We start from the raw sequence: 16,678 nt of genomic DNA, 5'->3' as shown, positions 1-16,678 counted from the left end.
AGATATCTTCTTTTTAGTCTATTTTCCTCCATACTTAGCTCTTCAATAGAAAGAACTTTTTCTCTATAAAGAAGAGTCAATTTGGTAGACTCAAACTCCAGTCTTAGACCATTGATGAATTGTTAGAAATGTTCTGCATCAATTTGTCTTTGACAGAGGTCTATGTCTTCGGGACAACGCCATTGTGACTCAATAAGAGCCAACTCATTCCAAAGGTCGAACAACTCACTAAAGTATTCTCTAATACTTTTTCTTCCTTAAGTCATAGTGTGTACTTTGTCATGTAAGTTACAAATATGAGCAATATCTTTAAGAGAATACATTCTCTTGAGATAATCTCATGCTTTATTTTCATATTCAAATTTAACTAGAATCGTGCACTTCTTGATATCAATACTACTAATGAGCCAAGAAATAATCTTGGCAAGCCCCATTCTCCATTCTTTCCATTTTTTATCATATGTAGTTATAACCTTGGTTTTTTTCGCCTCAGTAAGAGGTACCTCATTTTCTCCTTCTATCTTAGTAAAGATTAGATTGGGTTCCAAATACGACCCATCCACTAATCCCCACAACCCTTTCCCCCATATGAAATGTTTCATTATTGAAGCCCATGTTACAAAGTTTGAATCGTTGAGTTTGATGGATTTTAGGGTGACATTATCATTGTCATCCATGTTTACAAGGGATAAGAGAAAGAATAGAGGATAGAGAGGAGATAAAAAAATATCATGGGCACTCCACCACTAAGAGAGCACCTTCAATGAAAAACACGAACACACGAGCACTCCACCACCAAGAGAGCTTCATCACAAACATACGAGCACTCCACCACCAAGAGGACACAACAATCTCACAAGCATTTAAATAAATTGTGCAAAAGAAACTTTATCTCTTCAAAATCTTGAGTGGCACACTTCCTAAAGCACCGAAAATACAGTTTGATCTCCAAGATTTGATACCATGAAAGGAAACAAGGTTCTCTAAAATATATTCACCAAGAAAACAAGGTGGACACTCAAATTGTTCTACCAAAGTACCAAAAGAACACTCACAAGTCACAAAATGGGCTCACACAAACACCCACTAAAAACACAAGGAATAAAAAATAATATTTTATTGATCAAGACCATGCAAGAAGCATGCATTGAAGAGGGACTTTGCCCCATATTTATACGCAATGAGAAGGAGACTCATAGTCATTGGGAGCCCAACGACTTCCTATGTTGACTAGTCAACTAATGTTGACTAGTTCAAAACTAAAAAGCAAAAAAACTAAAAAATCTAATCCTAGATACAATCTAGTTATATTACATATAACTATATGTAAATATATATATATATATATATATATATATATACACACACAACTCCGCCTGTGTAGTTATACACTGCCGGTCCCAAGCCCGGATAAAGGAGGAGGGTTGCGGTAGGCCTGTGACAGCCAGCATAAAAACTTTGTCATATCCTATGAAAATGAACCAATATGAGAATTTCGTTGGGGCGTTCCCTACTGAGCGACGCGCTGTACTCTCTAGGCCCGGAGGCAGTGATAAATGTGCAAGGGTTGCTAGGTCGTCGCCCAGAAGCGACGCGTCACACCGGCGCCCGGGTGTGGTGTCAAATAGGCAAGGGTTCCCTCACTTTGTTGGACGGGTGGGGGTAAAGAAGTTAGTCCAAGACCATAAAATTAGGTTAGCCACTTGGAACATAGGGTCTTTAACTGGTAAGTTGGTAGAGTTAGTAGATGTTATGTGTAGGAGAAAGATTGATATTTTATGTCTTCAAGAGACCAAATGGGTAGGTGAGAAAGCTAAAGTGATAGAACCTTGGGGATATAAGATTTGGTATACAGGAATAAATAGGAATAGGAATGGAGTAGGGATTGTTATGAGTCGTCAGTTTATAGATAATGTAGTTGAGGTCCGTAGGAAGGGTGATAGAATTTTACTTATTAAATTAGTATTAGGTACGGATATTATTAATATTATTAGTGTTTATGCACCTCAAGTAGGTTTAGATGATTCCATTAAGCATCAATTTTGGGAAGATTTAGATGGAGTAGTACAAGAGACATCTTATGGAGAAAAGCTTTTCATCGGCGGTGACCTTAATGGACATGTAGGCATTAGTAGGGATGGATTTGAGAATATCCATGGAGGCTATGGTATAGGAGAAAGAAATGAAAGTGGAGAAAGGATTTTAGATTTTTGTTTGTCCTATGATATGATCTTAGCAAACACTTGGTTTAGGAAGAGGGAGTCTCACCTAGTAACATTTAAAAGTGGGGTTAATACGAGTCAGATAGATTTTTTCCTACTTAGAAAGAGAGATAGGGGTTGTTGCATCGATTGTAAGGTTATACCAGGAGAAAGTGTAGCTACACAACATAGAGTCTTAATTTTAGATCTTAGAATTAGACAATGCCGCAAAAGGGATAGACATAGGATAGATCCTAGAATTAAGTGGTGGGCACTGAAAGGAGCTAAACAAGGAATGTTTGTAGAGCAGGTAGTTAAGGAAGTTGATTGGTGTCTCGAGGAGGATTCAGAATCAATGTGGAATAAGATAGCGGGTGGTATGAGAAAAGTAGCTAAGGAGGTATTGGGTGAGTCTAAAGGCGGTGCACCACTAGGTAAGGATACATCATGGTGGAACGAGGATGTCAAATTAGCTATTAAGGTTAAAAGAGAGTGTTATAGAAATCTAAGTAAGAGTCGTGATAATGAGAATTTGGAGAAGTATATGATAGCAAAGAAGGAAGCTAAAAAAGTTGTTCGAAACGCGAGGGCTAAGGTATATAAGGAGGTTTATGACAAGTTGGATACCAAAGAAGGCGAGAAGGATATTTATAGGCTTGCAAAGATGAGAGATAGGAAATCGAAGGATTTGGGTATGGTTAGATGTATCAAAGATGAAACGCAAAGGGTTTTAGTCAAAGATGAGGAGATTAAGGAGAGATGGAAAGATTATTTTGATAAGCTATTTAATGATAGTCATGCTCAAGATCTTGGAGACTTCTCCATTCCTTTTCATGAGATAAATCGTGACTTCATGCGCAAGATTCAAAAGAAAGAAATTGCAGAGGCTTTGCAGAAAATGAAATCAAGAAGGGCAGTTGGCTCAGATGGTATACCTATCGAGGCTTGGAAATGCTTGGGAGAGAAAGGTTTAGAATGGTTGACAAATCTTTTTAACTTGATTTGGCGAACAAATAAGATGCCTAATGAGTGGAGGAAGAGTACTTTGGTGCCTTTATATAAGAATAAGGGTGATATACAAGATTGCACAAACTATCGTGGTATAAAACTCATGAGTCATGCTATGAAACTTTGGGAGAGGGTGATTGAGTCTAGGTTGAGGAAGGTTGTCATGATATCGGAGAATCAATTTGGTTTTATGCCTGGAAGATCAACTATGAAAGCTATACATCTTCTTAGACAACTTATTGAAAGATATAGAGAGAGGAACAAAGATTTGCATATGGTTTTTATTGATTTAGAGAAGGCATACGATAGAGTACCTAGGGACGTTCTCTTGTGGACAATGATGAAGAAAGGTGTTTCTCTCAAGTACATTAGTATAATTAAAGATATGTATGAAGGAGTAGTAACCAATGTCCGCACTTGTGGAGGGGTGACAACCAATTTCCCGATAACGGTTGGGTTACATCAAGGATCTGCTTTAAGCCCTTTCCTATTTGCAATAGTGATGGATGAGCTTACGAGATCAATTCAAGAAAATGTACCGTGGTGTATGTTGTTTGCTGATGATATTGTTTTGATTGATGAGTCTAGAGCTGGGGTTAATGCTAAGTTAGAATTATGGAGACAGACATTGGAAGCTAGAGGTTTTAAGTTGAGTAAGAGTAAGACTGAATATATGGAATGTCGGTTTAGTAAGCAACGAAGTAGTGATGGGAGTGTAGTGAAGCTTGGTGAGCAAGATATACCGGTGAATGATTATTTCAAATATTTGGGATCCATCATTCAAAAGTATGGAGAAATTGATGGAGATGTAAATCATAGGATAAAGGTTGGGTGGATGAAATGGAAAAGTGCTACTGGAGTGCTGTGCGATCGTAGAATACCATTGCGGCTGAAGGGAAAGTTTTATAGGACGACTATTAGACCCGCTTTACTATATGGTACGGAATGTTGGGCTGCCAAGAGACATCATATTCAAAAAATGAGTGTAGCTGAGATGCGGATGCTTAGATGGATGTGTGGAAATACAATAAAAGATAAGATTCGGAACGAAGAGATACGTAAGAAGGTCGGTGTTGCACCCATTGAAAATAAGATGCGAGAGAATCGTTTACGGTGGTTTGGACATATTCGGCGAAGGCCTAATGATGCTCCAGTTAGAAGGTTGGAGAAATGGGAAAATATATTAGTTAAAAGAGGTCGGGGTAGGCCTAGGAAGACTTGGATGGAGATGATAGGAAAGGATATGAATGCTTTGAACCTCACCGAGGACATGGCGTTGGATAGAAATGATTGGAGGAAAAGGATTCATGTGGAAGACCCAAAATGAATTTCTTTTTTGGTTCATATCGCTGACCCCAATTGTTTTGGGATGAAGGCGTAGTTGTTGTTGTTGTTGTATATATATATACACACACACATTCATTTTTAACACACCACTGCTACTGTGATGCAGTATAAGGGTATGGACAAATTTTGGGAAAGTTAGGACATGGAGACACACACACACAATATATATATATATATATATATATATATATATATATATATATATATATATATATATATAATTGGTCATGCTGACCTGACCATTCAAATGAGCCACAAACAATAGACATGGGTCGTGTGAGCCAATTGTACCTCATAAATGGATTCAGCATGCTGCAAATGCTACAAACTGATTTTTGGAATGTACTTTTTATTAAAAAATACAATTTTACGGGCCAAGAAGATATCACAGATTGTAACCCATTGATTTTTCAAGGCACATAAAATTGTACCTTTGTGTCATAATTGGATAATTCAAGAACCAATTCCCACTAACCAAACCATGTAGATCACATCTGCAAGGTTAGTTTCGTGAAAAACAATAAAAAAAAACGTATTTGTTTGTAACGGCAACCTGACCAAAATAGGGAACAAAGTTTCCAGTTTCCACAAATGGAGAGTTCCAAAAAAAAACTACATGCCAATGAAAATGGAATAAAAACAAATACCTCAATTTTCTTTCTCTTTATTTTGGAAGGAAGCTGCCTCCAAACTCTATATGAGATAGGAAAATCTGGAAGAGCAAAACCATCCTTTAAGTGCTCCCATTCCTTCTCCAGGTATCTATACAAGACAGTAGCAACTTTCAAAATTCAAGAGGCAAAATGCTGCAGATAGAGCTAAGAAGAGTAACATGAACAGAACAAATGGACCTATGAAAGACAGATACGGCTGTAGATATCAAGATATAGCCTTTCTGGAGTTCACTGTTTGAGTACTATATAAGGGGATATGGAACTGGAGTAAAAAGAAAGTATCCATGCCGTTCAAAAGATAAGCACAAAATTGTGTTTTGCTAACAAATTTACTAGGCAAGAATGGACACATGCAAGTTGCAACATATGCCAAGCCGCTTTTTATTTCTATACTTTATGTTAATATGACTTTTCTTTGGTTTGGTATATTTTATGAAACATTTTTATTTATTTATTTTTTTATTAATCTTGCCATGGTTATATATGTATCATGTTGCTTTTTATTTCTATAATTTGTTAAAAGAATTTTTGTTTGAGTATAAAACTCATTAATCTCAAAAACTGAAAGTTATGCACCACAGAATGCACTCATTAAGTCGCACCCTAGGTAATGATCATCTAGGTGCTGCACCAAGAAATTCAAGAAAAGTGTAGAGTGCATGCTAAGTAAAAACTACCAACGACAAAAAGATGTGGATGCTAGGGAAAAGCAATCAATTGTAAAAAGAGCTCAACCAAAAACCAGATTTGCATTGAAAAGCCAGAAAAATAGACAGGTCAATAGAAAAAGAAAAAAGCGACTGAAAATCATGGACCTGGATATAGGCACCCTAAGAAACCACAAAAATAAAAAGAAGGGGGTATACTATGAAAAAACAGATTTCTGTTAAAGGTGGCCTAGAAAAAGAAGAAAAGCAACACTCAGCTGCTCGCAACACTTGGTAAAATCTCAGTATATTTCATTAGTTATAAGACAGATCTAGTTCGGATCTTATCAAAACCCATTCTAAAATCCAATCATGGTAATACGGCTAGAACTGAAAATTAAGTAGATTCATTAGGCAAACCTAACAATTAAAGCACTATGAAAACTGATATGCTCAGGATCAGGTTGGTCGTGCCCTTCAAACCCAATCATTCTTAGGTAGCGGGTTAGACCCAAGTCCTTTTGGGCTCACGGAAGCAGAGGCAAAACCAAAGCTGACCATCTTGGGTCAGGTACCACCTACCCTGGTTTCCATCCATAGTTGAGACATATGGTCAATTTGATCATAGATCAAACCAAACTGCACAATTATCCGATACATCTGAAAATCAAATTGGAGTGCTTTTAGGGATAAGATAAGCATCATTATACAATTAACTGAAAATAGCTCATGTCAGACACCCAAACTAGATTAACCATGCTCGTGAAGGTATGGTGAAAATAGCATATTTGATAGACAAGGGTTTGGTCTAGTTAGAGCTTTCCAGATCCAAGCAACAAAAATAGAAACAACTCGCAAATTTCAGATTCAGCAGAATAATATAAACGATATCAGAAATTAGAGGTTAGGTCTGATACCATGTAATAAAACAGTTAGAATGGACCCACCGTACACGTGAAGTGCAAGAAGGAAGGAGGTAGGATGAAAAGAAGGGCTGCGGCAGCAAAGGGAGACTCCTTTCTCTTAGGAGTCGTGCCCTATTCCATGTATGTATTTATATACAAAAAAACAGAAAGTGGGTTGGATCAATTATGATTTGGATCCATACCCGAATACATTAAAATTACACATTACATCAGAAACAGAAAACCCGATCCATATTAGAGACCCAACTTCAGTTTTATGATACAGTCTTAATACCCTCCCTCAAGTTGTGCAAGGTCCAGTACCATGGACAACTTGCCTTTGAGATACCAAAACCGCGCACTCATAAGTCCTTTGGTAAGAAGGTCAGCAACCCGATCTCCTGTTGGTACATAAGTTGGGATAATTTCTTTGTCCTCAACTTTCTGTCGAACAAAATGTTGATCGATCTGTATGTGTTTTGTTCGACCATGATGGATAGGATTGAAGGCAATTTGTATGGCACTTTGATTATCGCAAAACAGATTTGCAGTGTTCACCCTTGTTAAAATGTAAAACTGTACATATATGTATATATAATAATATTATATTATTATATATATATATATATATATATAAATACATTTTTAATTTCTTTCTTTTCTGTATTTTTTTTCCTTTATTTTTATTTTTTGTCTTTATGTCATCTAGTTCAGTTTGAACTAGAATGACTGTTGCTAGTCAAGTCCTGTCCAGACTTGACTAGCAATAGAGCTGTTGGACTGACACAGTCCAACAGCTCTTAATAGAGCTGTTGGACTGACACATTCCAACAACTCTAAATAGAGCTGTTGGACTGTGCCCAACAGCTCTATTGAGTCCTCTTTCAGCTGTGTATATAAAGGGGTGCAGCCCCTCTTGTATTTTACTCCAATGCTTCTTAAGCAATTGGTTTTTCATATCAATAAAGAATACATTTTTATTTTTATTTTGTTTCCAGTTATACCCTTTTTAAGGGTTATGCTTTAGTGTCATTCTTGACACTTGCTCTTGTTAATCAAAGCTCGTGTTTCGAAGATCCCCATTTCATTTCATGGTATCAGAGCTGCGGAAGTACTAAATCTTGAGGAAAAGCTGCCTCGGTTTCCGTGCCCGTTTGCAAAAGTGTTCGCCACTTGAAGAGAAGTGTTTTATCACTTCATTGGAGAAGATTTCACATCTTGTTGTATTGTTTTTTTTTTCTTTCTTTTTCATTTTCCTTCTTGTTTCTCTTCTATCCCTATTCTTTCTCTCCTTGTAATCGATGGATGACAATGATAAAGTCACCATCATGCCTATGAAACTAAGCGATACGAACTATGTAACATGGGCTTCAATCATGAAGCACCATATATGCGGAAAAGGCTTATGGGGGATTGTGGATGGTTCCGATTCGGAACCTAAGCTATCTCTTACTAAAAAGGAGGGAGATAAAGAGGTCCCTCTATCGGAAGAAGAGAAAATCAAGGCTATTGCCTCATACGAGAAGAAATGGAAAGAATGGAGAATATCTCATGCGAAGATAATGTCATGGCTTATCAATAGCGTTGACATTAAAAAATGCTCAAGTCTTGCCAAATTTGATCATGCCGATAAGGCATGGGAATACCTTAAGAATATGTATTCCCTTAAAGATATTGCACACGTGTGCAACCTCCAAGAAAAAGTTCGAATGATGACACAAGGAGACAAAACTATTCGTGAATATTACAATGGGTTGTCCGAACTTTGGGAAGAACTTTCCCTTTTAGAACCAAAGTGGCATTGTGCCGAAGACATCGAGCTTCGTCAGAAACAACTCGATGTTGAACATTTTTACCAGTTTATCACTGGATTAAGGCCGGAATTTGAAACCACTAAATCGGCCCGACTTCACCGGGAAAAAATTCCTTCTATTGTTGAAACTATTGAAGAGTTAACAATGGAAGAAAATCGTCTCCGGAAAGGTTCTTTAAAAATTGAAGATGATTCCGTTTTAGCCGTGTCTAGACCAGGGAATCATGTTCGATCATATAGGCCTCCTCACTTTAACCGACAAAATGGTGACTATGATAAGAAGAAAGTTATTTGTCATCACTGTCATGAACCGGGACACTACAGGCCACAATGTCCCAAACTTAAGGAGCTGAGAGAAAAAAGAGCTGCAATTGCTGGATCAGAGCCTAAAGATCAGGATGCACCAGTTTCCCTGGCCCAACTAATGGAGATCCTTCAGCCTCTCATCAAAGGTGCCTCTTCCTCATCTGAAGCTTCAACCGGCGCAGCAGCCTCATCTTTTTCTGATTTAGGTAAAATTTCTTGGCTTCTTGACTCTGGTGCATCTTTTCATATGACCCCAAATAATCAAAGTCTATCCAAATGTGTTAAAAATAAAACAAGTGTGTCAAAGGTCTTTACTGCTGATGGGACTTCTCTTGAAATAGAAGGAATAGGAGATTTTGAAAAAATTTATAAAACAAAAAAATTTTTTATTCCAGAAATTAGACATGTTCCCAAATTAAATTTAAATCTTTTATCTGTATCTCAAATTTCTGATTATGGGTGTAATATTTCTTTTTCTTCTCATGGTTGTTGGGTACAGGATCGCCATTCAGGCAAGCTGATTGGGGAAGGCCATAGAGAAGGAGGACTCTATTACATGGATTTTTTGGAAATGCCGAAGAAAGCTTTTTGTTATAATATTCAAAAAATAGAGTTGGAACTGTGGCATAAGAGACTTGGTCACCCACATATAGCCAAAATCCAACATTTTCCAAATCTAGGGAAATTTTGTAACTCTGAATCATTTGATTGTAAAGATTGTATTCTCGGCAAAATGAAAAGATTACCATTTCAGAACAGAACCTTTTTCTCTTCAAGACCACTTGAATTAATACACTCGGATGTTTGGGGTCCTGCACCAGTAATTTCTAAAGGAGGATTTGTTTACTATGTTATTTTTGTCGATGATTTCTCCCGACATACGTGGATGTACTTTCTCAAACATAAGTCTGAAGTATTTTCATACTTTCAAACTTTTCATAATATGGTTAAAAACAAATTTCAAAATGATATTACTATTTTTCGCACAGATTCAGGGGGAGAGTTTTTATCCACAGATTTTCAAAATTATCTTAAATTGCATGGCATCACACATCAAAGATCTTGTCCTTATACACCTCAACAAAATGGACTGGCAGAACGAAAACATCGCCATATTATAGAAACCACTAGAACTTTATTAATAGCAAATCAAGTCCCTAAAGACTTTTGGGCAGAAGTTGCCTTAACTGCCACCTATCTCATTAATAGGATGCCATCTTCTTCGTTACAAAATATCACTCCCATTGAAAAACTTATGAACATTTCTCCAGACTACTCTAGATTAAGAATATTTGGGTGCAAATGTTTCATATTTACTAACAAAAATGATAAACTTTCCCCTCGTGCGATTCCCTGTGCCTTTTTAGGATATGCTGAAAACTAGAAAGGTTATAGATGTTTTGACTTTAAAAATAATAAACTATATGTGTCTAGAAATGTTTCCTTTCTTGAAAAGGAGAGCTTCTTTGATTTTAGAAAATTAAAAGACGTCACTGAGTACTCCTTTTTGCTAGATCTAACATCAACATCTGATGAATATGACCTTGATTGTAACTTTGATGATGATCCAAGAATTATTGATCTTAATGTTGAAAATGAAGAAGTTCATAGAGATACTAGTATTCAATATTCCAGGCGACAAGAGTCTAATACTCCATGTGCACTTGAGAAATATTCTAACATTCCAACTAGACAATCATCCCGAATCTCGAGGCCTCCAGAAAAGTTTGTATCATACGAGTCTTTCTCACCCACATATAGGGCAGTTATTGCATTAATTCACTCATATGAAGAACCATCCACATATTTTCAAGCAAAAAATGATATCAAATGGATAGAAGCCATGAAAGTTGAATTAGATGCACTTGAAAAGGCTTCTACATGGAATATTCAAGATCTTCCTCCAGGGAAGAAAACTATAGGATGTCGATGGGTTTATAAAATTAAAACCAAGAGTGATGGTACTCTTGAAAGATATAAAGCCCGTTTAGTAGCCAAAGGTTATGCCCAAGAATATGGGATTGATTATGAAGAAACCTTTGCTCCGGTGGCTCGTATGACTACTGTCCGAACCTTAATTGCCTTAGCTTCTATCAAAAAATGGTCTATTTTTCAAATGGATGTCAAAAATGCTTTTTTAAATGGAAAGCTAGTTGAAGAAGTATATATGAAACCCCCTCCTGGTCTAAGTATTCCTAAGGGTAAAGTCCTTCGCTTAGAAAAAGCTCTTTATGGACTTAAACAAGCACCAAAAGCTTAGTATGATAGGTTTAGTCGTGTTATGATTGATATTGGTTTTCAATTCTGTTTAACTGACACTGCTTTGTTTATTAAGAATTCTGATGCAGGGATCATTGTGCTTCTTCTCTATGTGGATGATATGATCATCACCGGAAGCGATAAACAGGGAGTTGAAACAATCAAAACACTTCTTAAATCTCATTTTGAAATGACTGATTTGGGCTTGTTGAGATATTTTTTAGGCATTGAAGTTGCTTATTCTCCTAGAGGATATTTATTATCTCAGACTAAATTTGCTTTTGATATTGTTTTCAGGTCTGGTATTACTGATGATCAGAAAGTTGACACTCGAGAAGTTGTTAATGTTAAAATGAAGATTGATGATGGAGAACTTCTTGCAGACCCTACTCCTTACAGACAGTTTGTCGGGGCACTTTCCTATCTATCCATTACCAGACCAGATATAGCACATGTTGTTCATACAGCAAGTCAATTTCAACATGCTCCTACTTCTGTTCATATGGGAGCAGTCATGCGTATTATCAGATACATCAAGTCCTCTCTTTCACGAGGACTTTTCTTATCTTCCTCCTCTTCTCTTGATTTAATTGCATATACTGATGCTAATTGGGGAGGTGATCCCAATAACAGACACTCAACCACTGGCTTTTGTGTCTTTTTAGGGGAATCATTAATCTCGTGGAGGTGTAAAAAGCAGCAGAAGGTATCTCTCTCATCCACCGAAGCTGAATACAGAGCCATGACAACCACGACCATGGAAGTAGTTTGGCTCCGACGACTGCTTGCTGACATGGGAGTTGAAGCAACAAAGGCTTCACAAATGTGTTGTGACAACAAAAGTGCGATCTACATTGCCAGTAACAGAACATTCCACGAAATGGATTGTCACTACGTCAGAGAGGAATATCTACACGGGATAATTGATCTGCCATATGTCACTTCAGAATATCAGTTAGCAGACCTCTTTACAAAGCCTCTCGTTGCTCCCCGATTTCACTTTCTCTTAGACAAACTTTCGCTCATTGTACCGTAAGTTTGAGGGGGAGTGTTAAAATGTAAAACTGTACATATATGTATATATAATAATATTATATTATTATATATATATAAATACATTTTTAATTTCTTTCTTTTCTGTATTTTTTTTCCTTTATTTTTATTTTTTGTCTTTATGTCATCTAGTTCAGTTTGAACTAGAATGACTGTTGCTAGTCAAGTCCTGTCCAGACTTGACTAGCAATAGAGCTGTTGGACTGACACAGTCCAACAGCTCTTAATAGAGCTGTTGGACTGTGCCCAACAGCTCTATTGAGTCCTCTTTCAGCTGTGTATATAAAGGGGTGCAGCCCCTCTTGTATTTTACTCCAATGCTTCTTAAGCAATTGGTTTTTCATATCAATAAAGAATACATTTTTATTTTTATTTTGTTTCCAGTTATACCCTTTTTAAGGGTTATGCTTTAGTGTCATTCTTGACACTTGCTCTTGTTAATCAAAGCTCGTGTTTCGAAGATCCCCATTTCATTTCACACCCTCTCTCCTATTTCGATTAATAAATGTCTTAACCATGTAACTTCAGCAGTAGCGGATGCCATGGATCGGTACTCAGCTTCTGTACTGGAACGCGCAATAGCATGTTGCTTCCGACTACTCCATGCTATTAAGTTTCCATCAACATAAACACAATACCCGAAAACTGATTTTCTATCGTCTGGATCTCCTGCCCAGTCTGCATCTGCATACACTTCAAGCGGTCTATGTTCTCCTTTTGTCTTTGATTGATGATAAACAAGTTCATCTCCAAGAGTACCCTTCAAGTACCTAAGAATTCTTTTAACAACATTCATGTGTTCTGTATATGGATCATGCATGAACTGAGAGACTTGATTCACTGCATACACAATATCCGGCCTTGTAAAAGTAAGATATTGAAGCATCCCAACTAATCGACGATAATACTTTGGGTCTTTATATGCCTCTCCATCCTGAGCACTGAGTTTATGGTTTAACACGCTAGGAGTATTCAATGGCTTGCAATTCTTCATTTCTGATTTCTCCAAAAGATCTAGAGCATACTTGTGTTGGGTCAACAAGAGACTAGTATTTTGTCGATCCACTTCAACCCCCAAGAAATATCGTAGAACACCCAGATCCTTCATTTTAAACTTCTGACTCAATAGGACCTTTGTGGTCTCTATATGCTTACAAGAATTTCCTGTAATAATAATGTCATCTACATATATGAGGAGTAAGATGCTGACCTGGTGTTCTCGAAGGATAAACAATGAATGATCAAGTTGAGATCGAATGAATCCATATCGTTGTATTTCAATGGAGAAACTGTCAAACCATGAACGTAATGCTTGCTTCAGTCCATAGATGGCTCGTCGCAACCTACAAACATGTGTCTCAGGATTGTTTTCTGCATAACCAAGAGGCTACTTCATGTAGACTTCTTCTTTTAGATCACCATGTAAGAATGCATTTTTAACATCAAGTTGACTTAGAGGTCATCTATGCTGAACCGCTAAGGATAACACAAATCGTATGGTTCCCATTTTTACAACTGGACTAAAAGTCTCGTCATAGTCTTCTCCATATGCTTGTGTGAAGCCTTTAGCGACAAGTCTTGCCTTATATCTTTTAATGGATCTGTCAGGTTTGTACTTGATCTTATATACCCATTTAGATGTAATGAGATATTGCGGAAATATAAAGAGTGCATACAAGCACATACAACAATGAATAAAAGAGAAAATATCACAAGTCCACGAAGGAACAATACAAGCACAAGCCTTTAAGAAGGCAACAATATACAAAGCCTCTTATTGAAAAGAGAGAGGAGCTCTCCAAGATGAAAATACACAAGGGGATCACCCCTATTTATACAAGAGAAGGAGGAGGAAAAAGGAGGGCCAAAGGGCCTCAAAAGGAGAGCCAAAAGGGGGCTCCCATAGAGTCGTTGGGAGCCCCCAACGGTCACATTTGTGACCGTTGGGGGCTCCAACGACTTCTATGTTGGAGCCCCTTTTGGTCCTCAAAAATAATAAAAAAAGAAATGAAAAAATAAAAAATAAAAATTACATTTGTTCATAAAAGAAAAAATAGTTGTTTTCTAAAACAACTGTGAAATTACAAAAATACCCCTATCGGGTATTGATGTAATAAACAGAATATATATATATATATAATAGGTACATTTTAACACCCCCCCTCAAACTTTACGGGGGAAGGACGGAAAGTTTGCCGAGAAGAAACATGAACCGAGGAGCCGGAAGAGCTTTAGTGAAGAAGTCTGCTAACTGATATTCTGAAGTGACATATGGCAGAGCAATAGTTCCTCGTAAAAATTCGTCACGAACATAGTGGCAATCCATTTCGATATGTTTCGTACGTTCATGAAAAGTATGATTGCTTGCAATATAGATGGCACTCTTATTGTCGCAACACAGCTTGGAGGCTTCAGTAATATCAACTCCCATATCTTTAAGCAAACTGCGAAGCCATACAAGTTCCATTGTTGTGGTTGTCATTGCCCGGTACTCAGCTTCAGTGGATGACAGTGAAACTTTCTGCTGCTTCTTGCATCGCCAGGCAATCAATGAGTCCCCTAAAAAGACACAAAAACCAGTAGTTGAGACTCGATCATTGGGATTACCTCCCCAATCTGCATCAGTATAAGCAAGAAGATTCAAAGGGGAAGAGGAGGATAGAAATAGCCCTTTATTGATGGTATTCCGAATGTAGCGAATGATTCGGAGAACCGCACTCATATGCACGGTTGTAGGAGCATGCTGAAATTGACTGACTGAGTGAACCGCATGAGTGATATCTGGTCTGGTGATGGTTAAATATGTAAGAGACCCAATGAGTTGTCTGTATGGTGTAGGATCTTCCAGAAGAACTCCATCCTCTAACCGTAACTTGGCATTAATAACCTCGGGAGTCTCTACCTTCTTATCATCAGAAATCCCAGACTTAGAACATATATCTGCAGCAAGCTTCATCTGTGACAAAATATATCCTCTAGGAGAATATGCAACCTCAATTCCAAGAAAATATCTGAGAAAACCTAAATCAGACATATCAAAATTATCTTTTAACATATTTTTAACATTAATAATACTACTTTGATCATTTCCAGTGATAATCATATCATCAACATAAAGCAACAAAATTACGATACTAGAACCTGCATTTTTAACAAAAAGAGCAGTGTCAGTATAACAAGAATGAAATCCTAATTTTATCATGATATCACTAAAACGATCATACCAAGCCTTAGGAGCTTGTTTAAGACCATATAATGCCTTTAAAAGCCGAAGTGTTTGACCTTGCTTAATATTTATTCCGGGTGGTGGATCCATATAAACTTCTTCACTTAAACTTTCATTTAAAAAAGCATTTTTTACGTCAAGTTGATAAATAGGCCATTTTTTGGTTGATGCGACAGCTATTAAGGTTCTGACACTTGTCATACGAGCTACGGGGGTGAATGTTTCTTCGTAATCAATACCATATTCTTGGGAGTATCCCTTAGCAACCAATCTTGCTTTATATCGTTCCAAAGAGCCATCACTTTTAGTTTTAACTTTGAAGACCCAACGACAACCAATAGGTTTTTTGTGTGAGGGTAGATCAACTACTTCCCAAGTATTGGCCTTTTTTAAAGCATTTAGTTCAACTTGCATAGCTTCAACCCAATGAGGTATAGATTTAGCTTGATTATAGTGGGTTGGTTCAAAATAAGAGTGTAGAGTTATCAAACATGCCCGATAGTTGGGAGTTAAAGAGTCATAGGAGACAAACCTATTTGGGGGTATTGATATTCTAGAAGAGTGCCTAACTTGTGGTTCCTCAATGGAGTCGGAAATTTGAGAGTATTTTTCGAGGGCACTAATAGGTTTTTCTTGATTTCTTCTTGAGTAAACATTTATATTGGCATTGCTATCATGAACATTTGTATTTGAATTATTATCATTTGAGAGTGTTATGTCAAGAAGGGATACCTCGTGAGTGTCATCTATGTTTTCAAGAGAATCTTCTTGTATGTCATCAATAAGATCATATAAGAATACATAATCGATTTCATTTGTCTCTTCTATTTTATCAAAACCGTTTTCTTCTTCGAGAAATGTTACATCTTTTGAAATATATAGTTTATCATTCTTAAAATCATAACATCTATACCCTTTTTGATTTTCACCATATCCAAAAAATACACATTCAATTGCTTTGGGAGATAACTTATCCCTTTTATGTAGTAGGACAAAACATTTGCAACCAAAAATACGAAGTCGATTAAAATCGGGTGAAAACTTAAAGAGTTTCTCATAGGGAGAAGCATTTTTTAACTTAGAAGAGGGCATTCTATTGATTAGATAGGTTGAGGTAAGAACGGCTTCCGCCCAAAAAAATTTTGGAATATTTCTAGACACAAGCAATGTTCTAGCGGTTTCTATAATGTGCCTATGTTTCCTTTCCGCTAGGCCATTTTGTTGAGGAGTCCTAGGACA

The 16,678-nt window shown here is 37.0% G+C and overlaps 1 protein-coding gene across 2 annotated transcripts in view; it reads right to left on the bottom strand.

Annotated features, from left to right (window-relative positions):
* The window catches only part of LOC149843603 (ubiquitin-like-specific protease 1D), a 128,561-nt gene that overhangs the window by 5,305 nt on the left and 106,578 nt on the right, over window positions 1–16,678 (bottom strand). For both annotated transcript variants that reach the window (XM_090001875.1, XM_090001876.1), the window contains exon 12: window positions 5,204–5,318. In XM_090001875.1, the coding sequence (XP_089858001.1) occupies window positions 5,204–5,318 (115 nt within the window). The remainder of the gene's footprint in view (window positions 1–5,203; window positions 5,319–16,678) is intronic.

This window comes from Nuphar pumila, chromosome 3, assembly GCF_984573655.1.
Source record: "Nuphar pumila chromosome 3, dmNupPumi1.hap1.1, whole genome shotgun sequence".
NCBI classification, from domain to species: domain Eukaryota; kingdom Viridiplantae; phylum Streptophyta; class Magnoliopsida; order Nymphaeales; family Nymphaeaceae; genus Nuphar; species Nuphar pumila.
Note: the sequence above shows the minus strand (reverse complement) of the source record. Positions and strands in the feature narration are given on the sequence as shown.